The sequence below is a fragment of the Alligator mississippiensis genome, chromosome 4, assembly GCF_030867095.1.
Source record: "Alligator mississippiensis isolate rAllMis1 chromosome 4, rAllMis1, whole genome shotgun sequence".
Classification (NCBI taxonomy): Eukaryota; Metazoa; Chordata; order Crocodylia; family Alligatoridae; genus Alligator; species Alligator mississippiensis.
The window spans coordinates 124,088,146-124,116,063 of NC_081827.1; the positions used below are offsets into that span (position 1 = coordinate 124,088,146).

Below are 27,918 nucleotides of genomic sequence, written 5' to 3' on the forward strand. Positions count from 1 at the left end.
ATTTTTATTTTTATTTTTTGGAACAAAGTGCTCCAGCATATAAATGCTTTATTTTGATGTATCATCTTGAACTTGATTCAACTTGATACACATCTTGACTTTTTTTTCTTTTGTTTGAATTTTACTGATTTTCCTACATAGTATATCTGATGTTAAAGGATTCTCTTTTAAAGGCTGCTGAATGACTTGGCAAAAGTCATGTAAGGCTTGAATTTCAAAGGTGTTAAATGCCTTAGCAGTAACTCCAGTCAGAGCTGAGTATGTGTAACAATCAGGCCTGTGATGTTTCTGTTCTTTAATGTCAGTATCAGTAAAATATAGAGTACTGTCTACTCAAAGGTAGTCAGCTGGGTGGATAACTGCAAAACTACTGTTTTCTGTTTAGCGCTTACGGAGGAGTTTGCCTCCAGGTCTACTGAGACGTGTGTCATCAACTTGGACAACAACAACATCGGCAACAGGATTACCTACCTTGGAGCCAGCACCAGTGAGAAGGGACCGTAGTGCCAGCATCAAACCTTATGAATCTTCTTCATCCAGGTAAGAAAATTATCTTCCCTTCTATATATACCTTTAAGGAAATGTCCTTCTTTCTCTGTGAACACAGAGGTACCTAAATATGTTACCTATCCTGTTTTGGGAAATTATAAATCAAAAGCATTAAAAAATTTCTATCATTTCTTTCGGGGGGGGGGGGGTTTGTTACAGGAGACAATCAGTGCCTTTACATTATATCAGTTGGTCACAAAAGTAAACTTAGGAAGCATTTAGAAGGCAAAAGTTTCAAGGAGTTAGAAATGGGGGGATTTTAAAAGATGATATTAAGCCCAGAACATGGAGACTTGAGGTCTCTGCAACATTCATTTCTTGTTTCCTCATACGATCATTACTTGTACATCTTATTTTAAAATGTGTATAGTTATATCAGGGGTGGGCAATTATTTGGGCCTGCAGGCCACATAGGCAGTTTTGGGGAGCTATCACAGGCTGGTCAGCACCCCTTCCCTCCTCCCCTGGAATAGCCCATGTGCCCTGTAACTCCTCACCACCATCAGTGCCCAGCAGCAGCTGAGCGCACAGCCCCAGTCCCAACCCACTCTGCACCCACTCCAGACTCACCCCAGCCAGAGCAGAACAACTCTGGACCAACCGGGACCCACGTGCACAGCCCCGAGCCTGGCCTGCCCTGTACCTGCTCTGGACCGGCTTGCCTATGATGAGCAGTGGCGGCAGCTGGGCAGAAGCTGCTGCTGGGTGTGAAGGACAAGCAGCCACCACCCCCTTGCCACTGCTGCTTCCTTCTAACTGCAGCTGCCTGGAATCTGAGCCCAGGCTGCTCTGTGGCTCCTTTCCACTGCCACCGCTGCCCTGTTTGTGTAACAGGTGGAGCCCAGAGGCAGCACTGGTGGTAGTGATGATGGCAGCGGAGAGGAGCAGCAGGGCAGCCTGCCACTCATCCTGGGCAGGCGGGTCTGGAGCAGGCACAGGGTGGACTGGGAACAGAGCTGTGAGCATGGGTCCTGGCTGGTCCAGAATTGGTCTACTCTGACTAGATGGGTCCAGAGTGGGCACAGGATGGGCTGGGCCAGGACCAAAGCCAGGGCTGTGCATGCAGGTTCCCACCAGTCCCCATGAGGCAAGGGTTGGAGTTCAGATGTGGAGCTGCCCCATCTCAGCTGGACATGCTGTGGGCCAAACAGCACCTGGGCTAGGCGGGATCAAGGGACCCACCGCAGGCCATATCTGGCCCGTGGGCCATATTTTGCCCACCTCTGAGTTATATGCTACTATATAACAACAAGGAATTCTAAGGTTTGTTTTAGTGGATCCAATGATATCATTTTCAGAGCGCTACATGTTTTCAAGGTCCTATGTTCCTACAATAAGGTAAAGTCTGTCCTGGTGAGAAAACTAAGTCATTCCAATGTATTGCAAACAACAGAAGATCAGTTGCTTAAGTTGAAGCAGAGTATGCCATGGAGGAACTTTAATTCTGAAAGACATGGTCAAAAAATGGTTTGAACTCAGAGTGGCAGAGAAGAAGAATTGTTCCAGGCACTAAAAAGGCCCTTTCATGTCAAAAAGAAGAGTTAAGAAACATAGGATTGAGTAGTGTGTGTTGCATGAGGATTTGAAGGCAGAGGTGTAGATTGGTAGAGACACCTGAACCCAGACCAGTTTTACCTTTTTCACTGTTTCTCTCCTTGTCAGCCATACAACTTTATGGAGGGTTTGGTGACTAGTTATTACAAGTATTTTGTTTTTATACCTAGCTATAACAAAGAGCTTAAGCTCCTTGTTTATGCATATGTAAAGCTTACGCACTTCCTTATGCCTTCAATAGCTGAAGATTCGTGTAATTTCAAACCATTTTCCAGGCTGCGAACAGAACAGACATGTATAAATAACATCACAGCTACAAAAGAGAATTAATTTGTAGGGCCATGATTGTGATAAAACCTGTGATGGGGAAAAATGTGATTCTGTCCTGAGTCTAGCCTAGAATTCATGTTTTCAAATATCTGGAGGTCTCAGAACATCTTAAAAATCAAGTTTGAGATCCACAAAATGACTTAAACAGGACCTGCATGCCCAAATTTAAGTTCAAAATTAATTTCTTGCCACCTAAAGTCTCCTGGAGCCTAGTTGTCTGACATTAAAATTTCATGGATCATTACGGTCTGCTTCTGGGCACCCAAGGAAATCCTCATTCTTTATATTGTTTAGGTATCTGAGCTATTTTACACCTAATGCCCATCACGACTAGGAGATTATCTCATCTGCAGGACCCAATCTTAGGCTCTGCAGACAACAGTAGTAGAGTTGGTTGCCTCTTTTTTCATCCAGTAATTCTTTGGTTAAATCATTCACCCAGGATGTGAAAGGCCTGAATAGGGACTAGAACAGAGTTCTGTGTACCCAGCACTTGGATAATTTCATGCTCAGTCTCTTTGTCCCAATTAATATTTAATTATTCCATTCAAAGTGAAATAGCTTCAACAACAGAGGGTGAGTACCCTGCCTCAGAGTATCTCATATCCTGAGTTCGTATGAGGAGCATCCTGTTAGGGTACTGTCCTATGAGGGTGGAGCTCATGGTTCAAATCCCCTCAGACCTAGGAGGGAATTTCTCAGAATTTTCCTATGGAGCTATTCAAAAAAAGGAGGGCGGCAATAGCGTGCCAAATGCTCCTCCTGTTCCAGCTGCATTTTTGAGAAAAGGATGACTAATTCCAAGAATGGGTTCAGGACTGTGATCTCCTGTTGGAGGTAAGCCCAAACTAAGGTGCCTAGGATAGTGAGATAAGTAGCACACCCCTGACCTCTATGTTTCCTGCTAGATGGCTCAAGTGAGGCCCCACTCAGTGTTTTGACTTTTGTGCATATGGCTCTTAAGTACTTCTGTATTCCCAAGCATTATATATGAAGCCTAACTCCACCTAACTCGGCATGGGAAGTCCACTGAGTACCCAGGTGTCTGAAAAGTAGGCACTGTTCATCAGTTGTCTTTGAAGATCTATCCCTAAGTGGCCCAGGAAAATGGAATATAAACAAAATAAAGCCATGGGGAGGATATTTTTCTAGCTACTGTTTTTTCTGTGATTCACAAGACTCTTTTGATTGATATTGTTGATTCCAGTCTCTCGCACAGAATGTAAACTTGCTAAGATGGGGATCTGAAGAGAGGCAGAGGGGAGCAATTAAATATTACTTTTGGCAGTTTTCTACCCTTATGTAATTCCTTATGATGAGCCAACTAAATGGACCATCAATTCTCCCTGAGTTTAAGGCCACCAAATATATAATCACTCTGTCAAGCTTCCCAGCCTACTGTTTTCAGATCTTTGCTTTACAGGAGAAGAAACTGTGTACAACAGAAGGGAAAAGTGAGGCTGATAAGTCTAGCTTAAACAATGTTTTGGCAAGTGAGATATGGATTGAATGAGAGAACATTTGACATTTATTCAGCGTTTTCAAGGAAAAGGTCATCTCCTGTGCACTGAGCCTGCTCAACTAAGTTTGGCAAACTATAGGTAGAAGGAGCATGAAAAAAGTATAGTCCATGCCCATTGTAATCAAGGCCACAGAAAAACAATGCAGTTGAGCAGTGACAGCTCCTTCAACCATCTCTGTAATATTTGTACTCCTCAGTCCTATCATGGGAAATAGTCTATGGATTCCCATACTGGAAGTGACTTGAGCTTCATTTTGAGCCCCTATCTGAATTCCATAATCTTCTCCATGACCTTTTAAACGGGTTATTTTAAAATGTTAAATGAATTGAGTGGGTATGAAACAAAAATAGCAATACTGCAAGTTTTCCCCAGGATGATTCATTCAAACTCTGGACACTCCCTCATTACAAATAATCATCATAAAATCCAAGTAACCTGATTTATACTTCTAAGAATCCCTTTTTGCTCTGCTCTTGCAATGTAAAAGGGCCTTAATGTGGACATATATTTTATGTTGTTTATTTTAGACTTCTTCACATCAGTAGTGCATCATATTTGTGTAATAATAGTTACTTGTGCTCTGTTTTACAGCACTGACCCTTGGAACAGCTCAATTCTGATGACCATCACAAAAAGCAGATCCTTTTCAGCCTCCTATGCAATGTCTGCTACAAACCATTTGAATTCCAAAAGGCAAACCCGACAAGGTGAACAGCTATTTCTGATTTTTGGTTTTAGTTGAGTTCTTTTTAGCTAAAGCTGCAGTATATTGGCATATACCTGTTTTTCCTCTCTCTACATTCTTTCTTCTCACTCACTTTCCAATAATTGAGACTTTAGTTATTTCCCTCAGTTAAAGACAAAATGCTTCAAAATTCTATAGCTTATATGAGTGTTAGTTTTATATGATAAGGCTTTTTGGCTATTGAAGTGGTGGAACAATTACTGCATGTTAAATTCTGCCCGGAGTTATAACAGGAGGTAAAAGGATTCAGCTCATTTCAGACTCTTTAATAACAAAAAACACAGCCATCCTTTACTTGTTTTTCTAAATTTATAGTGAAAAGTGGCATTATGTGATGTTCGCAGTCAGTATTTTGAGTCATTAATGGAATGTCACCTAATGTTTTAGCCAGAAAATAACAATGAGGAAAGATAGTTTCTTAACTGGTGATGAATGCAATAGAAGGGTTTTGGAGAATTGTAAGTGATCTATGAATGGCTTTCTCTTTGGTTATATTAGAAGATGAGGGAATGTATACCCATGCTGTTAGATGCAATAAAGAAGAATACAATGCCATTTCTTGCATAAATCAGCAGGCTTCAGATAAACTTGAGCCTGCTGGCTTGTTTTTCTGAAATAGGGAAACCCCAGGGGCCAAATAAATGTCAACCTGATCTTCAGGCCTAATCTTTGGTACCCAGAAATTGAGAGAGCTCAATTAGAGACCAATTATGAAAACACACCTGCATGGTTTTTCATCACTATTAGCCCCATTTGATAGGAAATACTGTTTTTTTCAGTTTCCAACAAACATCTGATAACTGGTGAAATCTTGGCCTCATCAAAGTCAATGGGAGTTTCGCAACGCTTTAGCTGTCAAGCTTATAATAGTTGAACATATCTGAACTCAATGTTATAATATACATACACTGTGTAGTTTTTTTTAACTATGTTTTAGTTAACATGGAGCAATTTTTTTTTCCTTTTGGCATTTGTTTTTGTGGCCAAAGGTTAATTACAGACAGCATTGTGCTGGTCTAAATTCCCTTTCTCATTGACTTAGTATGCTCCTTCACTTCACCTAGTCTAAACAGTTTCCTAAAGATTGCTGTATGATGCTATGGTGTTTCTGAGGTGTCTGAATTTCAGCATTGAAGAGAGTTCTGAGTGGACAGTGTATGTCCATATGCACTGCTTAAAGTAGATTAGGATTTGGTCACAGACTAAAGCACAAGTAGAAAAATATTATCATAACAAATCTGTTTCTTTGTTTATGACCAATAAAGCAACAGAGTGCTAATCATAATTTTCCAGAAGACATATACATTTTTCCAAGGCCAACAACATTAAACCTGTGATCTAATTTTCAGAGATACCAAGCATTCACAGCTCTTATTGATTTGGTAGGCATTTACAACCTCTTTTCAAGTCTGCAAGTCAGGTCCTTAAATCCGCCTCATTAATCAGTGCTAAATGCTATATCTTTTCTGCCTTCCAAGATGCTTAAAAAGTTATCTCCATCCAGTAGGGGAATAAGCTAGAAAACATTTGAGTTCCCTTCAGTTGTTAGCAATTCTAGTAGATGTTTCTCCAAGAAAATTTCAATATCAACTCAACTTCTCATGTTGAAGCTTAGTCTCTTGGTATTCGGAGCTTTTTAAAATCATGAATCGGTAATTAACACATATTTTTTAATGTAACAATCCAAAGAATAGGTATCACCTTTCCTCATTATTATTACTAATCAGATCCTTAAATCTTATATCTCTTATCCATGTTCAGTAATCCCCACTTGGAGACTATTTATTTTTACGTATACATTAGATTTGGAAAATGTATTTTTAATTATACTGTAATGGCATTATCATTTGAAAACCCAAGCCTATCAATGTTTTTTTTCTTGGAAGGCCTCTGAAGAAACCACAAGTGTTTTCATATGCAGTCTCATGTCATATTAGTATCACTGTTTTATTTCTTTCCCGCTACACTGGAGTTTAAATAGGGCCAAAACAGATGGATTTACTTGCATGAAATTTCCCCCTTAGTATTGTTTATCTTCTTTTATTTGGTTGTTCAAAGTTGCATGTGTTATTACGCACATGCACACACGTGCATGCGTTTTCATGCTTTTGAAAATAAATAATTAAACATTGGATTCCTGAAAGGAAGTTTGTACGTTTACCCACTAAATTTCTGTTTTGGTTCCTTTCCTCAACAAATTATTCATACAACTCTCTAAAATTTCCAAACGATTTCAGGTGAAAGCTGCTCATAACTAGCAGTAGAAAGCTAGCTGTAAACAGATCCTTGGGCAGATCCAGGATTTTGTTCAGGTCGGTGTGGGAGCAGCAACCAGCACTGTGGGGTGGCTACAGCCCTACATCCAGCTCCCTGCCCTCTTATCTGAATTGGTTTGGGTCTTTTAAACTGTCCCCAGCTCCTGATACCTCAGTGTGATCTGCAAGGAAGAAGGGGGCAGGGTGGGGGAAGAAGGGGAGAAAGGAAGGTGCAACTGTCCCACTACACCCCTTTTGCATCCACCCCTGAACAGATTCAAATTCACAGCCACAAAAGCTCCACCTTAAATTTACCAAATCAGATCTGGATTGGTGAAAAATTGCCTCATACACTCATTTCTCTAGTAGAGGTGAAGAATATCAAGTAAAGTATACATCCAAAATCCTTGCTGACTATATAATACCCCATGCAAATAAGGGACTGATAAGCATTTTAAATATAGCACATAGCCATGGGATGGAAACAAAGCCAGCCTTAGGGAGGAAAAGGAGGTTCCTTGATGGGGCTCTGTACACTGGAAGAGAACTAGAGGGTTCATTTACTACGGGTGTGTGTAGACGAAACAGGGGCCCTAAATTGAAGCTATGGATTTTGCACCAGGCCCCCGTGCAGCTCAGGCAGGCAGGCTTTGGGGGTAGGAAAGATCAGGCTCGCCGCTTTTCCTGGGCTGCTGCCAAACTGTCTGCAGGGCTTCCTGCAGAGCCATGAAGCCGCATGGAGCCTGGTACTTCCCTCCACGGCTGTAGAGGCAGCAAACTAAAACTACTTGAAGGAGTTTTAGTTTGCTGTGCCCCAAGTCATTTAAGGCTCATTACACTGCCCAATTTCCTACAGTGGGTGGAATTAATGCACAATATGCCACTGAGGCATGCAAATACCGATACCATTAAAGTGGTGCAAAATCATTTAGCCCGCTTTAAAGTGTTGTGTGCACACGCCCCTCATTTCATCTACACACGGCCTGTGACACTAAGTCATGGTCAGTGAAGCAGTGACAGCCTGGAAGAGAAAGCCCACGTCTCCCAAAGTGAATTCTGATGCTATACTGAGTGTCCCATTTTGCCTTCCCTTGGCCCATATTCTTCACCTGATATCTTGTTTTCAGCCTACAGTGTCATTATCAAGAGAAGAATGTGGTTCAAAAGTGCAAAATTATGGACCAAATTCTCAGCTGACAGAAGCTGATGTAAGTGTTGAAAATAATGAAGTTAAAGCAGTTTCTGCCAGCTGACCACTTGGCCCTCCATGAAGACTCTTTCTATTTAGTCTTTATTTTGATGGTCTTGTGGGACCCTGTGCATTTCAGAAATAATTCTTACTGCATACATTGAATTTATGAATATGGTTTCTGCCCTTTTTTAACTGAAAAAACTTTTTTTTGCTAGGTATCCCACCAAATATTTCACCTCTCACCTCTCCATGCCATTCCCCTATCCAGGGGACTCCAGCTACCAGTCCCACAGGCAAAACCTCTACAGTCCAATTTCCAGACGCTACTGACACCGACACAAAGGAAGGCCTGAGGCCACACAAGGTTTTAACTTCTACGCAGAGTGCACCTAACCTTTCAGAGCAGACTTTACCACCCCCAGTTATCTGCAGCAGGTAAGATGCTAACTGGACACACATTAGAGTCTCTGCTTGGTTTTCCCCATAAGCAAATTATTCTATCTCATAAACAAGTTGGGGGTGAGCAGGAAAGAACAACAGATAAATATTTTAAAGGTTGTATATACTGTGAAAGGACAAGCACAAAGCAGTGTTCAAGAAGGTAAGAAATCCTTCAACTGAAGTAGTTTCCATGATCTTAATTAGGCCGCTATCTGCATAAGCATTACGATACCACCCTTAAATATATGATCATGTCCTGTTTTCTCCAGAGGACATCGCCTACCTGATTCAGTTTTAAGGATGAACCTGCTGCAGAGATGAGTCAGAGTTCTACAGGAAGCTGCTTTCTATAGAGCCCCTGCTTAATTTGGTGGGGAAATTAGAAGGGATAGAATGAACAAGGCAAGGAAGATATGGAATGGCCTCACGGTAAAGACAGTTGAATGCAACCTGGGGAATAGGTTTTTCTGTCATACTATCTTATCATACCTCAGTGGGTATTGTTTTTTGATAGTACAAGGTACTGCATTATGTAAATAGAGATAATGCCTTCCAAGGGCAGACCCAGGCGGGGTCCACTAGTATACTTGTACCTCCTTTGATTCCTGGTCCACCCAAAGTTTAAAACCAACTGCCTGCCGCCAGCAGCAGCAGCAGCAGCATTTCTACTCCAATCAGTGCTGAGAGTCAATTGACTTCATAGCTAATTATAATCTACCTGATCCCTTCTAAACTCTTCATTCCATAGATGTTAATTACTCTTTTCTTTTTAATGATCTTGATATTTCACTAATCAAGTTATCCTGTGTTTTGCAGTTCTGTTGTCTGTTAGCTGCTCTTGAAAATGAAGTGCCTATTTCACAGTCCTACAGATTGTTTTTAATTCATTTCAGTGAAGTTATATTTGTTTTGCTTTAATCTTAAACTGAATATTACAGCCCTTGGCCCAGTAAATATTCTAGGGGGCGGGGTTTAATCTGGAAAAAAGATGTGTTGTTTCATATGTGATGATGCACCTCACCTTCTGCTCTCACTTTTCAAAATTTAAGATCTGCCCATGATGCCTTGGCATTCTAGGGGTATTTGTGAAACATTGCAGAGAAGCCTGTGAGGAAATTTAATAATTTTGGTTCCAGAACAGCGTTTGAAAAGTAGATAAAGTCACACATAGAATAATGAAGGTAAAATAAAACACTTGGTAGCTGTTCATTAAATGATCACCTTCTATCCTGTGAACTGAATGGAACAAGAGTCTTCTAATAAAATTTTGTGTGTTATAGTGCTGCCATTAATTTCATGATCTTGTATACAGAGGGATGCTGAATCAAGTTTAAACTGGCACTCTTTGATTGGACTGATCAATTTTGCAAATTCTCTAACTTTTTTAAGATACTAATTCATACGTAGCATATAAACACAATGCATTATTTTGGAGGAGACAAGAAGGGGTGTGGGAAGATCAATACATACACATGCTTGTTCTCTCACTGTTGCTGTTGGGAAATCTCTAGTGACGTACCGTCAGCCAAAGCTTCTCTTCATAGCTTGTTTGTTTTGATGAAGTTTTGGAACATCCACAAAAAAGAAATAATGAAAAAAAGGATTTGTGGTAACAGATGGTTTGGCCTTGTTTATAAATTTAAAAGATATATGTGTGTTTACTTTGGAGTTTATGTATAATAATACATATGTGCTTGCATTATGCATGTAAATGGATCCAGATTTTTTTTTTAAATCTCTTCAGAGCCAACCGCCCATGTGAGGTGCATGGACCTGCAGAACATGCTGCTAATTATTGTGGTTAACCTTATTCAACCACCAGGGCTTGGATTTCAATCAGTTCCTCTTCAGTGCAGTGGAATCCATGCAAAAGTTGATTCCTAGCACAGATTCTGTGTTAAATAACCAGTATAAACCTTGTAATTGTGCCAATAAATAACCAGTATAAACCTTGTAATTGTGTAGGACTGCTGTTCAGCTGCTAAACATGTTGTGCTTATGCAAGCAACTAAGACAGGAAAAGCTTGCAAAAAGTATCGGACATTTTCATTGCTGTAAAAATCATTCATTAGCCATCTCCACTGCAAAAAGTATTGGACATCTCCATTGCTGTAAAAGTCATTCATTTATGCAGGGCAGAGGTCTATTTTTACTCAGTAAAAATAACTTACCTTAAGTTATTTTTATTGAATAAAAATAGACCTCTGCCCTGCATAAATGGAGGAAAATTGACCCTGAAGTTAGGAATTGGCCTAGGATCAAAAGATGTGTTGAATTCTCTGCCACAAGGTTTCAATGTGGTTTTAGGCAAGTCACTGACTGATGACATCAGCAATTGCAGTAGGAAGGTGATCTGAGAAACTAAAATCCTATTAGTCTGACCTAAATAAGAACAGATATTGAAGGAAACGATAATTAAAGACATTGAGGTAAGGGAAAATGAGACACAATGTAACATGGGTACATCATACTACCTTGGTACATTTCATTTTTAAGATTTCTGAATTTCTAAACAAGGTAGATACAGTAGATTTAATCTAGCTCAAGTTCAATAAAGCATTTAGGGGTTTGGTAACAGTTCAGTACTTATACTGTTTTTTCAGCATGATGATACCGATTATAATGTTGGGATTCATCATAATCTGTATCCTGACACTTAAAAGATTATCATGTGAGGTTAATATCTGAAAAGGCCTCTGTGTCATTGTTTTTCTTTTTTCCACTCTTTAGGGATTAGGAAGCATACCCTGTCCTCTCCTCTCATACTTGTTTAATTATTTGGGCACCAATTGTTTCCCTGACAAATTGTGCAAAACATCTTACTGTACTTGGTGTATTGTCACTGAAGGAATGATATACTTTTTACTTTACTTTAAAAAGATATGTGTATCTCTAGGAAAAGGCAGGAGGAAGAAATCCTCTAACCATTTTAGATTCATTTGACTTCAATCGCTTAGGACTACTCTGGTTCCTGGTAAATTTTCCTCTTGCTCTTTCTAAATTAACTTTTAAAGTGTAATTTTGCTGTATATTAAACTTGCATTTTTATACTATAGATTTGGAAAATTGTTTAAAATCTCCCCAATTAATCAAATTTAGTCTATGCTCCAGCTTCTTTGCAACAGTCTGGCAACATAAACCAGCAATAACTCTGATTTATTCAGTCAAGCCAAGTTTTATGGCTGCTGTTTGCATTACTGTCATGAAACAAAACTTCAGAGCATCCATGTGAATCTGTTCTAGGACTGAGCAAAGTGCAATAGATCATTTTGCAGAGTATAATCCTGTTTTAGCAGCAGAGCATAAGACTTTTCCTTGCTCAATTACATGATTCTTTGATTTTTGGCATGCTCTTTGGTACTTGTTTCAGTTGTGGCAGACCATATAACCAGAGAGATTCTGGCGATGCGACGCTGGATCAAGGTGATGGAACAACAACACACACTGTGAACAGAACAGGTAATTCTGACTCAAAATAGTTCTTCCTTCTAAAATATAAGAGATGTTGACAGAGTGTATAGATGCTTCTGTCTCTATACAGAAAATGTATGTGTTTGAGACCACAAGAATGACTTTTATACTTCCTTTTTTATATCAATACCAAACCAAAGCCATTTCCTTAAGCCCCCGCTCTTTGCCAGGGACAGAAGTGGATGCCAAGGGGTGTCGGTTTCTTAATCAGTCTCTTTGGGTCCAGAGATCTTTAAATGAAAGGGGGCTGGGTAGAAACATACTACCTCCACCCTCATGGATTCTTTGAGATTTCTGTGGAATCATTAATGTTACTTAAGTCATGAAAACCTAAGCCACTTTTGGCTCCTGACAGGCACAAGATACAGCAGGTTGGCACCGTAAACCAGGAAATCCCTCTTTAAGGGCAGTTTCCAGGCTTAGCAGTGCCCAGCTCCATTAAATCTTCATCAAGCAAGTGATTAATATATGGGAGGTGATGTCTGCAGCTATCCTGGGAGCCAGACAAAGCTGCCCTGTGCTCGTGACTGATTTCTCTGAGATCCAGTGTTCTGTTAGATACAAACCTCATTCCCCCTTTCCAAACCAAGCAATGTAGAGAAATCCTACAAGTTTAATTGCCTTGAATTTCACTGACACCTGACCACCTCCCCTGAATTGTTTTTGCTGAAGAGGATTATGTGACCATTGGTAATTACATACTAATTTATCATCCAGATAATATAACAAAAGCCTCACTAAGGCAATTGTGTATTGATCTCCATTCTGTATAAGACAACTAGAAACTGTACATTAGTTAGCATTTTATTTTCTGTGCTAACCCAATTCAAAGTGTAAATAATCCAGTAAGGCACAAACTATAGAAGTTGCTGTCCTGAATTTAATTTAATTCTGATGTTCTTCTGGCTGTGATAAAACAGGCTCTTAGAAATCATTAAATATGCATTTTAATCCAGAAAAAAACATTTCTGGATTTGAATACAGTCTTTCATTTCAAATTTTTGCTATAAGCATCTAATATTTCTTTATATAATATAGCTAACATTCCTCCATGTAACTTACACCTCAAAATGTAACTTTTGGCTGAGAAGCAGAATGTGTATGGGTTTTCTATCTCCTCAGAAATGTAAAATCTGGCTCTCAGTATGAGCCACATTAAGGGCTGAGTTTTGGTTCAGACGCATAGTATAATATATCTAGTAAAGATACACTATTTGTAGTACAAAGTACAAAACCAGGGTGATTTGAAAAAAAAATCTCTACAGTAACTCGGTTTAAAAGTGAAAAAAAAGTAAGTATTACATCTTTCTTCTTCTCCATCTGTCTTTCTTAACCTGGCCCATCCTAATAATGGTCCACTCTTCACTCTGGTTCCAGTTTCTCACCCTGCTGGGGTACATTTTTTAATGTCACTGGACAAAGCGTCAGGATACATTTCAAACCTACTTAAACAGCATATGCATGGTTGAGTCAGAGATTCTGCTGGTGTGACTCAGAGGGTCACAGAGTACAATTCTTACTGTTCTCACAAGCAATGGGGGTTGTGATTATAGATGATCCAGCTCAAGCCACCTCTGACTATGAAACCAACAACAGTGACAGCAGTGACATCGTACAAAACGATGATGAGACAGATTGCTCCAAAGAACAGATACAGAAGGGCTCTGTCTGCAGGACGTATGCACCTGAGTCCATCATATTGCACCCTTTATTGCCACCTGAGGTATCTTATTTAAGTAATACTTGCATACTGTGTTAACTTAAACCTTGAGATACTAAGAAAAGAATATAGCAGTCTAAAAGACTTGGCCAAGATCTTAATACATAATTGCATTAAATTAGGCTCTAGACTTCATACTTATGCATCTTCATAAGCAGTCTGATGTTCAAAAGCATGAACTAGCTATTGAAATTAGTGGAAGCTATTGAGTGTTCAGCGCTTTTGATAATGAAGCCACTTATTTTGATGCCTCAATATCAATTTTACATGCCTAACTTTAGTGCTAATTTTTGAAAATTTTGGCCCATGTGTTAATGTTATCTGTAAAGAAAATTTATTGTAAGGAATGGATATAATCTTGAGTGTACTGTTAATGCATTGTATCTATGATTAGCCATATCAAACTTTAAACAACCTGGGTAACCATATAACCTTGGTTAACATATGCATTTGCTAAAAGGGGCTATATGAAATTAGTTGCTGATTTCTTCTAAGTATGTGGATACCACTGCATGGTAAATATTGACAGTTGTCTTCTAAAAACTGCTGTAATTGGTTGGTTTGGCTATAAATGAGAACAAGCAACACTTTGAATATCTATTCAGATTTTCAGAGTCCCTTTATGCAATGCAAATAAAACAAAAATCCCATGAGACAGGGACTCTTTTTCCATTCCTTTTCATTTCAGTTGGACATACCAGGAGGAGGAAATTGAGGTAGTTTGGCATATTTGTTTTTCTGACCCATTACTTGAAAGTGAGGAGTGGAGAGAGAATGAAAATGAATAGATGGGGAAAGGGGAAGATAACTAGGGGGTGGTGGGGATAGGGGGGAAGAAAAGATATGTGTTTTTTTTTTTATCATGTCTGCTTGAGTAGGGCAGGAAAAAGATTTATTATTGCTGCTGGCTTGTTTTTGTTGTTATAACCATCATCAAAGTGTGCTTTCTTACTCATATCTACATGCTGTAATTTTAGCTGGGAATTTGTTGCCTTAGTCCTGTTAGTTTAGAACAGGTCATGAGGGAGAAGTAAAAAGTGATTTTTTTTTCCTGTGTTGATCTAAGTTTTACAAGAAAGGTAGGTAACCTTGATGTAGTTTTAACATTCAGTTCCTGATATTTCATTTTCAATATTCTCAATCAATTCTAGTTTTTAAAAAAATGTGAAGAAAGATGGCTAAAGTCAGGGTATAACTTTGTTGTGAGTTCAGTAAAGAGGCATTTGCTTGCACCAGTTAATTTGCATAAGTTAATTCGGCCTTAGATTTATAGACTCTTATTGTATTAGTTAGACTTTCCTTAAGTTTATTATCCACCATTTCTTCTGATTCTTGGTGCAGGACAAGCCTATTATTGCTCCAGAGCCTCTCGTTATGGACAACTTGGATCCCCTAATGGAGCAACTGAACAGTTGGAACTTCCCAATCTTTGATTTGGTGGAAAAAATAGGGAAGAAATGTGGTCGAATCCTCAGCCAGGTAAGAAGTGTGTTCCTTTTTATAGACAGATTGCATGTGCAGGCTCCTTATACTGTGTGTATATATAGAAACAGATATGGACAAAACTTGAGCTTTAACAATAGGGTGGGCCCATGGCCCTTGTAAGTCACTGAGCCTTAGGAATCATGAAATCTTTCCACACAACTCAAAAAAATAGCTTGAACATGTTTCCATTAAAAGATAATTTTCTGTCCCCGTCACAACCTATTTTTTCAAAGTAAAGTAGGCATGTACATATTGGGTTGCTGTATCTTCAGTGAGGATTTATGGGAATCTAACACTGTGGGCTTCCCAAATGCAGGAGTTACTGCCATCATTTTAAGATTGCTGCAAGTGACCCAGAAACTTTTCAGCATGGTTCTGTTTTATATTGCCATGCAAGAAAGTAAGGTTGATGGGGGGAAGGGGGTATCCTGCTTCCTTTATGATACCTTACTTTTAAAAGTCAGCACTTTGCCAGAAAAAATTTCTACCCCCATGTATTAAAAATCTGAAAGAAAGGAGGAGAACCTCCTAAGGTTTCTTTTCAACTGCCAACTTTTTATTTGCTGCCATAAGTAAAATAAGGTACTATGCAACTTTTATTTATGCAGTATGGCTGCCATCACTTCAACAACCACTTTCTTGGTTTGAATTTTTTTCTCTGTTGTTCACTTCTTGATGGCACAGAAGTTAATCAGCCACTTTTTCTGGTTAGAAGGACTATGGCTCATAAAAAAAGGAACATGAAATTTCTATTCAGGACAAATCCTCAAGAAGCAAATTGGGTTCTGCCTGATAGAGTATTCTTTTACAAGGCAACGTGTAGTGACATGCAGGAGGCTACTGAGAGGCAGGGAACTTAACACACACAAATTAAAGAGGTTAATGTGCTATGCAGACCTCACTGTAACAAATGCTAATTAATGTTACATGAAATCTTGGCCCTTTGGTAGTTGATAATTATTAAGTGACAAGGAGATCATTCAAAAGACAACCAGCAAGCCTACAACTTGAATTCAGTAAGAGATTTGGATTTATGCTGAGAGCTACCTTCTAGTTAGCAACTTCAGATTCTACTTTGCCATTTAACAAGCATGTGGATATTTCAGGTGTCTTCTAAGGCCAGAAGAACATTAGTGAACATTTAGAAGTCCCTGCAATATGTCAGACGTGAACATAGATTTGATTCTATTTTTTTGGCATTTTTGCAACAATGGTAGGAATTATATATAAAAATAAAGAACATACAGTGAAAACAAGAAATTACTAATTTATTAACTATGCCTAAACAAGTTCTCTAGGGAAGGCCCAACAAATCAGTCCCCCCAAAATCTCTCTTGGTTATACATTTGTATTGCTATAGGGTGTTTTAGTAATTCTTAATATGGAATATATGGAATTAACTACATCCCATCAACTTTTTCCCCATCTGTCCCCATTTCCCAATCAGTCTGTCTCCCCAGCTGCCACTTTGTTTTATTCCCCCAGTTTCTACCACAAATATTGAGTCACTTGGGCACAAGTACACATTTTTTAGATAACGCACTAAGGTGTTGCTGCATTATGCACTTCCTAACCCATCTGATGAATAAATTGTCTCCTGATAAAATCCAGGTAATGGGACATGATGATTAGGCCGGTGCGAACCATCTAGTATTCACTTCAGATTCAGGGGACAGTGATTCAATTCAGTGGTTCAAATCACTGTCCCAAACAAATTCGGCTGAATCTGATTCGGAGATTTGGCTGCGGCCGAATCTGATTCGGAGATTTGGCTGCGGCCGAATCTTCAAATCGCACAGGCCCCATCCCTCGCCTGCTCTCCCACCCCGCCCGGCCCCAGCTCTTTAGAAAAAAAAAAAGCCCACAGTCACCAGCTGCTGCCAGGCCAGGGAGGAGGTGATCCCCACTGCCCCCGTTACCCCACACTGTGTGGGGGGGCTCTGTCACAATCCCCCTGACCCCTGCCCTCTCTCCCAGCCCCCCCCCACATGGCTGCTCCTCCCACCCCAGCTCCTGGCTCTTAAAAAACAAACAAACAAATAAAAGCCCGAACTTACCAGCTCCTGCCAGGCAGGGGGGCAGCAGGGATCACAGCAGCCAGTGAGTGGGGGCATTTTTTTTAAACAACCAGGAGCTGGGGTGGGTGGGCATCCATGGGCAGGGCTGGAAGAATGGGCAGGGGTCAGGTGGTGCTCGGGGAGCTAAGGGAGCAGACAGGAGATGGGGCCTGGCAAGGGTCCTCCCATGGTACCAATCTCCTCCTTCAGTCCCCCCCACCCCCGCCCCCTACTTGCCAGCATGGAGTACAGGTCCAGCTCCCTGCTGCAGCCAGTGGGGACTGCCCATATCGCCAAAGCTTTACAAATATTTTCCAAATTGATTCAGAGAGCTTCAAATTGATTTGGGCCTTTTAATTTGTCCCCTAATTCAATTCGGATTTGGGGATTCAGCCACTGAATCGGGCCAAATCTCCTCCAAATTGAATCAGCGCCTGAAGCTTCACACAGCCCTAATGATGATGTCCAAAGACCCAAAATGAAAGCTATAAAAAAATCTTTATTTGCAGTTTCATCATTCAATATTTTGGATGTCAATGATTTATATTAATGTAAATGGGTGACCCAAGATTGGGAGAAGTTCTAACATGAGATTAAAAGACAGAATTTTCTTAGGGAGATGGATTGAACAAAAGAAATCAAAAGCATTAGTGATTTATTCTCCACTGTCCACCATTACATCTGCAATTCTTTCTCCTTTTTCAAAGATACAAAGGAAGGAAAATAAAAGTGGTGAATTAATTATGTATGCCTCAATGTGAAATGAATTAAACAGAGCAAAGAGGACTTGACATGTGCCTCCAGGAGTGTGCCCAGTTTAGAAAGCAAATGCTGGCTTAGCATGTTTAAAACTGCTTGAGATGTCTGTTTCTTATTTTTGTAATGTTAAATTGATTTAGACATTATATAAAAAAGACCCCACACAACTGCAGCCATAAAAATCATTCTTGCTAAGTACAGTGAAAAACACTTTAATACATTGCTGGCAAATCTCTAACAGGGTGATAGAAAGACATTCAGAGAAAAATCTTGCTTGAGAATGGAACAGCAGAGCTCTCAAATTGAGACTGCTGCTTCACAACCAGCTACAAGGCTAGCTAACATCTTAATTTGCACTTTCATCTCCTTTAATAGCCTCACCTGTAGGAGCTTGAAAAGAAAAACATAGCTTGAACTGGCAATGTCTCCCTATCTACTGTTATTAAACCTGAAATTAATTAAAATTGTGGGACTCATAGCTAGGACTCAGATTCTAGGAAAATCTGGATTGTCGAGACTGAGAGAACCTGTATTTCTGTAAGCATGAATAGGCCCCTGGGAAGTCCTTCACAGCCAGCTTAAAAAGTATTTCCCATCCCATCATCATCACCAATATAAATCTGTGCAAAGACAATATAAAAAAAGAAAGTATGGGAAGTCTCCACCTAAGGTCTGCTGTTGGTCAAATTATGCCTTTTTATAAGTCATCCAGAATATAAACTTTGAGGTCCAAAGTCAAGGTGTTTGGTGGCAATTTCTAATCTCTGGAATTCATGATGGCCAGAAATTCAACTAACTTGAGCATGACCATGTGCAGAAAGTGCTGTAGCAGCTGCTTGGTTGGCCAGACCTTTCTGTAAGTGTTTGCTCAGTTTCTCATATCTTCTGCTATAACTAGCATTCTCATCTCTCACTTATTTGTTTTAATATTATCTTGGGAGCTTAGACTTCAGAGTTCCTATACATGAACAGTGGGGTTTTCATCTCTACCTAACAAAGGGCTGTGCCACTTCTGAATAGCAAGAGGCCACAGGCCACAGAGTTGCACACCACGTGAGCTGCATGACCACTGGTAGCATGTTGCACTAGTACCCCCATGCTGAGCATCACCAGTGATCCTGGGTCCCTTGGAGCCCTGCAGGCTGCTCCACACTGCCCCCAGGGGCGGGCATAAGAAGCAAATGCTGGAGTAGGGATGGGAGCTCAGCACCAGCAGCCAGAGGGTAAACAGCACACAGACTGGGCACCCCAGGGCCACAGGTTAATTCCTTGGGGGTGCTGTACTGCTAGCAAGGCACCATTGAGCAGCCCTGATGCAACCCATTCACGTTTACTCAGTTACTACTCTGACGGTCACTGTTAATATACCTTTAATATGTAGTGCCCAGAAGATGGACCACATGTGAATGAGTCTCCTTTTGAAAAGAATTTCCATTAAAACTATGTTCAGGGGAAGCATTTATTCTTGTTTGAATAGCTCTGCCAGAAGCATTTGATTTATTAATGAAGTATTTAAGCATTTCTTTCTGCATAAAAAAGAACAACAAAAAGCAGTGGAAAGGGAGAGGGAAGCAACACTGTTTGCCAAATAAATGGCAACTTGGAATTATTTTTAGTTTGCTCCTAAGAATAAGAAATGAAATAAGCTTGATTAAATTGTAGCACACAAAACTGTTTCTAACGAGGCCATCAAAAACAAGAGAGCAATGATGATGGTAGGGTGCAATCCATAACCAAGTTACACATATCTGAACAGATATATAATTCCTTGTTGATGATCTTCTCCAACCCCAAACACAGGCAAAAGATACAAAGCTGACAGAATTTATTTTTTAGTAAGTAAGGAAATGACTGGCCATCAGGTAATGCATACTTCTGAAACATGGTGACACTTGGCATGGAAGGAAATCTTTTGAAAAAAGAAAGTCAAAGGTAACTAACTAGCTCGAGTTCTCCTGCCAAAGCCTCCTGCTCAGCTGACCTCCAAGAAAGCACAATTTCCAGGAAAGAAATAAATAATAGGTCTCTTTTGCTCCTCTCTTATTGCAATAATCAAATGCCTTGCTTGGACATTTATCCTTCCTGACAATTAAAAGAACAGACCGTTTTTCTCTAAATCCAATACTGGGAAATGGACACTATTCACTTCCATCCTTTGCCAGTTTGAATTATTTTGAAAGCTTCTACTCAAGCCCTTTTCAGTGCTGGAAATTCAGAGTTAAAATATAACTTGACCCGTATTAGCTGTATGAAACCATAAGAGTCATTTCTGCAGATAAATATTGCTCTACTGTTCCTTTTTTTACCAAGGGACATCTGTCAGGAAAATGAATTGCAGTTCATTAAGTAGTGGCTCATAGTGTTTTTACCTTCTTGTTGTATTTTCATCTCACCTTCCATGGTTCAGTGATCTATTACTAAGATTTGAAATATCAAGTTTCCCTGGAGCCACAAATGTTTAGCTCTCCACAGTAGCATAACTAAGTGTGTGTGGGGGGGGCAGGGGGGGAGAAAGTGGGAACCAAGAATAGCAACCATTACACTGCTGTCCCAGCTGCCTCTGGCAGCATCCAAGCCACTGATGCTGACCCGTGTGCTGCTGCCTCGCTGGGCATAGAAGAGACAAACACTTATGAATGATCTTGGCTCTGCTTGAAAATAGATAACCACATCACTTTTACATAGGAGGTTTGCTTTAAAGCCTGGGCCCTGATTTGCTGTCTGAGTCTTATGTTAGGTGCTAGACATTCACTGAGTTGCTTCTTTGCAGTCTCAAAATATCGTACATAAAAGGGCAGTACGCATTTTCTAATCATTGGAATCCTTGGACCCAGCAATGACAGACTGTCTGTATAACTTTCCTGAGGCTGCTACTCAGAGGCCATAGGACCCATAGGGTATTGGAACAGGAAGTATTTCAAAGCCAACATGATTGCCTTCTTTGGTGAGATGACTGGCTCTGTGAATGTGAGGAGAGCAATGCACTTGTTATACCTTGACTCCCACAACGTTCTCACAATCAAGCTAAGGAAGAATGGGTTATATGGAGGGACTATAAAAGGGATAGAAAACTGGCTTGAACATCAGACTCAAAGGGTAGTAATTAATGGCTTGATGTGCAGTTGGCAGCTGGCATCAAGTGGAGGTTGGTTCTGGAACTGGTTTTGTTCAATATCTTCATCAACACCCTGGAAGATGGAGTGCATCCTCAGCAAGTTTGCAGATGACACGAATCTGGATGGAGTAGTAGATACACTGGAGGGTAGGACTAGGATTCAGAGAGACCTAGACAAATTGGAGAATTGGACCTAAAGAACTCTCATGAGGTTCAGTGAGGACAAATGCAAAGTACTGCACTTAGGACAGAAATATCCCATGCACCAGTACAGGCTGGGAACCAATTAGCAAAGAAGCATCTCTGCAGAAAAGGACCTGAGAGTTAGAGTGGACAGTAAGCTGAGTATGAGCCAAAAGTATGCCTAAGTTGCAAAAGCTAACAGCATACTAGGCTGCATTAGTAGTAGAAGCGTTGCCAGTAGATTGAGAGAGGTGATTATTCCCCTCTATTCAGCACTGGTGAGGCCACACCTAGAGTACTATGTCCAGTTTGGGGCCCACGCTACAAAAAGGATGTAGACAAATTGGAGAGAGCCCAGTAGAGCGCAACAAAAATGGTTATGGAGCTGGGGCACATGACCCCTAAGGAGAAGCTGAGGGAATTTGGCTTATTTATTCTGGAGAAGAGAAGACAGAGGGAATTTAATAGCAGCCTTCAACTACCTGATGGGGGGTTTCAAAGAAGATAGAGCTAAACTATTCTCAGTGTTAACAGATGGCAGAACAAAGAGCAGTAGTCTCAAGTTACAGCAAGAGAAGTTTAGATTAGATATTAAGAAAAAATGTATCATGAGGAAGGTAGTAAAGCACTGGAACATGTTACCCAGCGCGGTTATGGAATCTCCATTCTTGGAGGTTTTTATGATCCAGCTAGACAAAGCCTTGGCTGGGATGATCTAGTTGGGGGTGGTCCTGCTTTGAGCAGGGGGTTGGACTAGATGACCTTCTGAGATCCCTTCCAACCCTAATTTTCTATGATTCTATAACTGATTCTCCTCACAAGATTTGGCCTATTTGTGCCATGTCTGGATCCACTGGCTATTAGAGCTGTGTGAAATTTTGCAGGCAGTTTCGTTTCGACACTGTTTTGACTCATTTCGAGCTCGAAACAGCAAAATTGAAACAAAACAGAGAGCTTTGAAACAGGCTCAAAACAAAGTGAGGCAAGTTGAAACATTTCAAAATTTTCGACACATTTCAAGTTCTGAAGCTCAAGCTGGGCTTGCCTGCAGGGAAACAGAAACTAAAGTAAGGGGGCGGGGGGAAGAGTGCTCTCATATTGAATGTGTAGCTGGTCAGTGACTGTCATCCTTTTCTGAGGTCCCTTCCAATCCCAGTGCTCTGGGGGAGAGATGGGAAAACTGCATAAAAGGCAGCATTGTTTGAACTTCCTTCCTTTCTGCCTTGGTGTCAGTTGAATGAGGGCGCACCTTAACACACACACACAGTGTCACCCACCCACGTCACGAGTTTTGTCTGTCAGCAGCTAGAGGTGCAGGGACCCAGAACCCGGACTCCCCCTGCACCTATCTCCTTGACAGCTGGCAGGCATCGTGGCCGCCTTACGGCCTATCCATCAGGCCTGCAGTTTTCACCCCCCTGTGCCCCAAGACAGACACAGTCCACAAGCACCCATGTCCCCTGCACCTGTGTCCTTGAAAGCTGGCAGGCTTCGTGGCCTCAGCAGGGGCTAGCAGGCCTGCAGCTTTCACCCTGCTGCACCTTAACACATACAGTGTCACCCATGTTACAAGTTTTGCTTGATGGCAGCTTGAGGTGCAGTTTCCCCCAAACCCCTGCACCTATCTCCTTGAAACTTGGTGGGAGGCTTCGTTGCTTCAGCAGGGGTTAGCATGCCTGCAGTTTTGACCCCACTGTGGCTTAACACCTACACATGACGTGAGTTTTTTGCTTTCAAAACTTTGAGGTGCAGTTTCCCTGAAACCCCTCCACCTTGAAACTTGGCAGGCTTCATGCCCTCAGAAGGGGCTACTTTTCCTGCAAGCGTCATCCAAATCAGGCCAGAAATGACAAAGTTATAGGCTGTTTCGAGCGTCCCCGTTATAGCTTATGGGCGAAACGTCAAAACAGCATCGAAACACTTTCACTGTTTCGATTAAATGAAATGGAACAGCAGTTTTGAATTTAAATGAAATTTGAAACAAAACGCTGTTCCGTCAAAACGCAAGTCAAAATGGAACAGTGCTGTTTCACACAGCCCTACTGGCCTGACCAAAATCCTTTCTGTTGAGAGATGCAGCTGCCTGGTGTGAATAATCTTTCTTGGGTACAGAGAGAGTTGACAAATCCTCCAGTGTCAATTCCTGCTGATTCCAATATATCTATTCTTAAGATGTTTTGGGGCGTACAAACTGTGCAGGACTCAGAAATTTCTTGCGGTGGCTGAGTCTCATTGCTGTTGGACTTAATCATAAGTGCCTAGTGCTTCTGAAATGAGGCTCAGAATTCTATGTCACTTAGGTGCTGTTAAAACTTTTATCCAGATAATAAATGCAAATTTATTTTCTCTTTCCATGTTCTTTCTTATAGCTGTCTCACAGAAGAAGGAAAGATTGAAAGGAATAAAAGTAAGGAGGAAGAAGTTGAGGGATAGCTTGAAGAATATTAGGGAAAGATTGGTGCACCTGCACCTGTCTGGTCTCATATAGGCACTCTCTAGCGACCTTAGAGCACACGCCCAGCTCCAGCCATGGGGTGTGTCCCCTGGACTTGCGCATTGGGCTACGTTCACCCCCAAGAGAGGTCCCAACACTCTCCTGCCACACCTTGATCTTCTTTTCTTCAGTGGTAGGGTTCCCCCTCATGGAATCTTGCAGACCGGGTGCTGCCCTTTGCGGGCATTCTTGGGGCTCCACCTTCCCTACACCCCAGTCATACGTCATCCCTCAGGACAACTGGATGATGGACCGCTGGCCTGTCTCCTTGATGTTCCCTCCTATGTTTGTCCCTTCTTGCCCATCCCTTGATGTCTCTTGACCCCAGGTGACAACCTGGTGCGAGACCATCCTTGCCTCAACGTTTGCTCTCCCTTTATTGAGGCATCACAGTCCACAATGTTGTCTCCTTTCCTCCTCTTGATCCGGAGGGGTGCTCTTGGATACCTTCCCCGGTTTGCACTCTGTGCATCCTTCTAAATGGTAAAAGAAAATAAAAGAGAAGAAAAGAACAAATCAGGGTACGGGTCTCAGCCTGCCCCACTCATGGATCCGGCGTCTTTGATCCTCAGGATCCCTCCATGCCATCCTCCTTGGCCCAGCTGTCCTATCATGCCAGGTGGGTAATCCTTTTAGGGGAGCTGGGACCCTTCCTGTGGGTCCCTGTCTGGCCCCCTGCCACGCTTACAATCCTGCCACTGTGGAGCCCAGGGAGCAGCTTCACCTCCTGGCTCCAGTGTGGCTGCCTCCCTTCCTGTCTCCCCGCTGCCAGCTTTTAAATCAGCTGGGCGGCAGTTTTTGATGATGTTATCTGCCCGGCACCGCCCCCAGCCGCAAATATAAGTGGCTGATGAACCACACCGGTGGCTCTTCTTGGCACAGCTTGGCTTTTTCTGTAATAGGTAAGTGAGCCCTCTCTTCAGGGCTTTTTGTTTCTTTCTTCGGGCAGCTCAACCCTGCCTTGGGTCCCGCTCTAAGAGGGTGCTCCGGGACCTCCATTTATGTCTCCCTGGGACAGACACAAAAAGTAAAGATCTACAGAATAGAAGAATGAGAAAAAAATCTAGACTTGGAGAAGCTTAAGAACATAATCTTTAGCTCCTTCCCAATGTTCTGTTTCTTATATTGTCATAATAAGGTTTCTTAGTACAGAACAGATTGTTTCTGCACCACCACCACCCTCTGGTTCCCTTTGATTCCTTCGTTGTCCCCAGTGGCATAGATTTTAAGAAGCATGTTTTCTGTTCAAAGCAGTCATGTTGAATTCTGATAGATACCTGAAATTCATAAACTAACACTTGCCCCAAGCTCTTTGTGTCACTGCTCACTCTTGATTGCCTATAGTTATCCAAAGACACACAGGGATTTTCCATTACAAATCTCCTGTTAGCCACTGAAGCATAAGTTAGAGGGATGGCTGAGATCACTGTAGCTCATCTCAGATCTTCACAATACATATATTAAAGAAAAGGGAAAGATTTTTTTTTCCTAATTGTTTCTTGAAGAGTCTGTTATATTTTGTCTTGTTCAAACTCTGTGTTCTAAGAAGGATATTTTTTTTACTTAAAGTATTGACCTCTGTCTGCCCTTCCTAATATTATAGGATCATAGGAAAGTAGGGAAAAAGGGACCTAATGAGGTCATCTATTCCAGCCCCCTGCACCCAGCAGTGACAGACTGCAGGATCATCCTTGACCAATGAAGCAGTATCCCTACCATGGAGTAGCTACTGTGCTATAAACCCTTGTTTACATCATGGTAATTTGTTTGGGTTTCCATATCTTCAAAAAGAGCTGTAGACATCTCTTGAGAAGAGGAAAATGTATCTGTGCTTATCTTAATATTTCCTGTCAGTAATCACATTCTTCCTTATTTATGAGAACTGTATCAGACATGTCAGGTATCACAGTTGCAGGAAAACCATTATCCATGAAAGGAACTTCAGGACTTCAGCAAGTCATTGTGCTTCAGCTCATTGGTTCAATAGGTTCTTTTCTAGTACCTGTTCCTCCCCCTTTATATAGCACCTGATTGAGACTCTCTGGTATCCCATATTCAAATCTAATGTAATGACTGCTCTTTATACTTATGAATATATGGATACCTTCTAAAAATCTAACTATTCCTCAATGCAAGGAACAGAAAATACATGAGCTCTTGATCTCTGCCCAATAGAGTTGAGAGGGCAAGATGCAGCAAAGTAACAGGAATTACTCCTGAATGGTTAGCTCTCATTCAAACTCTGGTTTATTAAAATACACTTGTGTACACAAGCAATCCCAGTATGTTCTAACAAAAAAGTTAAATTCTTGTTTCTGCAATACCACTCATATTCCTTTATCGCCATCTTCATTGTCTATTAACATTCCTCAAAAATAAGACTTTGTCCTTGCTAATGTTTGTCCTTGAACCAGGACCATGGTTGATTGCCATGGCATCATAGATCACTGTTACCAGGAATTTAAATACTCCAAAAATCAAATCTTTTTCAGTGTTTATTTCATCCTTCTTTCTGTACACAAATCCCTTACCAGAAAAAATATCTGGAAAGGGATAAAAGTTTGTTTCTTTTTTTCCTTAAAACCAGTATTAATACTATCATGATCATAGAATAATAGAAGATTAGGGTTGGAAGGGACCTTAGGAGGTCATCTAGTCCAACCCCCTGTTCAAAGCAGGACCAGCCCCAACTAGATTATCCCAGTCAGGGCTTTGTCAAGCTAGGTTTTAAAAGCCTCCAAGGTTGGAGATTCCACCACTTCTCTGGGTAACCTGCTGCAGTGATTCACAACCTTCCTAGTGAAAGAGATTTTCATAAAATCCAACCTAAACCTCCCTTGCTTCTTGTTCTGTCATCTGTCACCACTGAGAGCAGTCTAGCTCTATCCCTTTGGAACCCCCTTCAGGTAGTTAAAGGTTGCTGTTAAATCCCCCTCTCAGTCTTCTGTTCTCCAGACTAAATAAACCCAGTACCTTCAGCCTCTCCTCATAAGTTTTATGGGTCATGGGGTGGTGTGTGAGAGGGACTTGTGGAGAACTGTGTTGTTTTGGCTAGTGAGCAGAGGTCCCAGAGATCACGAGAGATGTCAGGTTAGACTAAGCACCAGTGAGGGCACTCCAGGACTCAGGGGCAGCCTCCCAGTACCCTCAGCCTCTCCTCATAAGACCTCCAAACCATTTTTGTTGCCCTCCACCAAACAGCTGATGTACTGATACAATATGAGAACACTTATTCAATGAACCAGTAATGAGAGAAACTGGGGGGTAGGGGGGAAGCTGCATTTTCTGTGAAAAAAGAGAAGAATTATCTTTAGGGTGCTAAAATGAGACTATGGAGATAAGCCTCCTTTCACCTTTTTTGCAGGCAGAGCCTTTCTGTCACTCATCAGTTCTCCAAAGCTAGAAATATGATAGGGAATGGGTTATACTGCTTTGATCCAAAATGAATGATGGATGGTTTAATTCCTGCCATGGTATTATCATGGTATAACAGGGAGCCTGGGGCTGTTGTTACTCTAAGGAAGAGACTGCAGCAGAAAGAGCCGCAGGCAGTAGCTATAGGTCAGAAGGCAGCAAGGGAACCACTGCAGCCTAGGCAGTGAGCTGCCCATTAAGGTGAGGAGGCACACCTGCAGCTGGCCAAGAGAGCACCTGACTGGAAGGGGGAAGAGCCCAGAGGATATAAACCTGGGTTCCTGAGGCAGAGGGGCAGTGTAGCTTTGAGCTGTACCAAGAGAGTTCCTGCCAGCTCAGGCTGGTAGGGAGCGGGTGCTGCAAGCCATGGCAGGTACTCCCAAGGTGGGAAGAGTTAGATGTGGGAAGGTAGACTGGTAGTAGTATGATGACCCAGAGGAGGGACTTACAGATTTTTATTCTAGCTTAGACTGGAGGACCAGGAGTGGCTGATCAGGGAGGAAAGGAGGCCATAGGGATATTGGAGGGGCTCACTATGTTGAGTCCTACCAGGGGCTGGTGTACAAGGCATAGGCAGGCTGAAGTTGAGAGGACCAGAGCCTGAACCCAGAAGGGGCAACAGAGGCAGTCT

At 41.4% G+C, this 27,918-nt stretch overlaps 1 protein-coding gene across 2 annotated transcripts in view; it reads left to right on the plus strand.

Moving 5' to 3' along the window:
- The window catches only part of PDE3A (phosphodiesterase 3A), a 398,418-nt gene that overhangs the window by 333,244 nt on the left and 37,256 nt on the right, over positions 1-27,918 (plus strand). For both annotated transcript variants that reach the window (XM_014609546.3, XM_019489473.2), the window contains exons 4-9: positions 386-540; positions 4,548-4,663; positions 8,364-8,583; positions 11,960-12,048; positions 13,614-13,783; positions 15,122-15,259. In XM_014609546.3, coding sequence (XP_014465032.3) covers positions 386-540; positions 4,548-4,663; positions 8,364-8,583; positions 11,960-12,048; positions 13,614-13,783; positions 15,122-15,259 — 888 coding nt within the window. The remainder of the gene's footprint in view (positions 1-385; positions 541-4,547; positions 4,664-8,363; positions 8,584-11,959; positions 12,049-13,613; positions 13,784-15,121; positions 15,260-27,918) is intronic.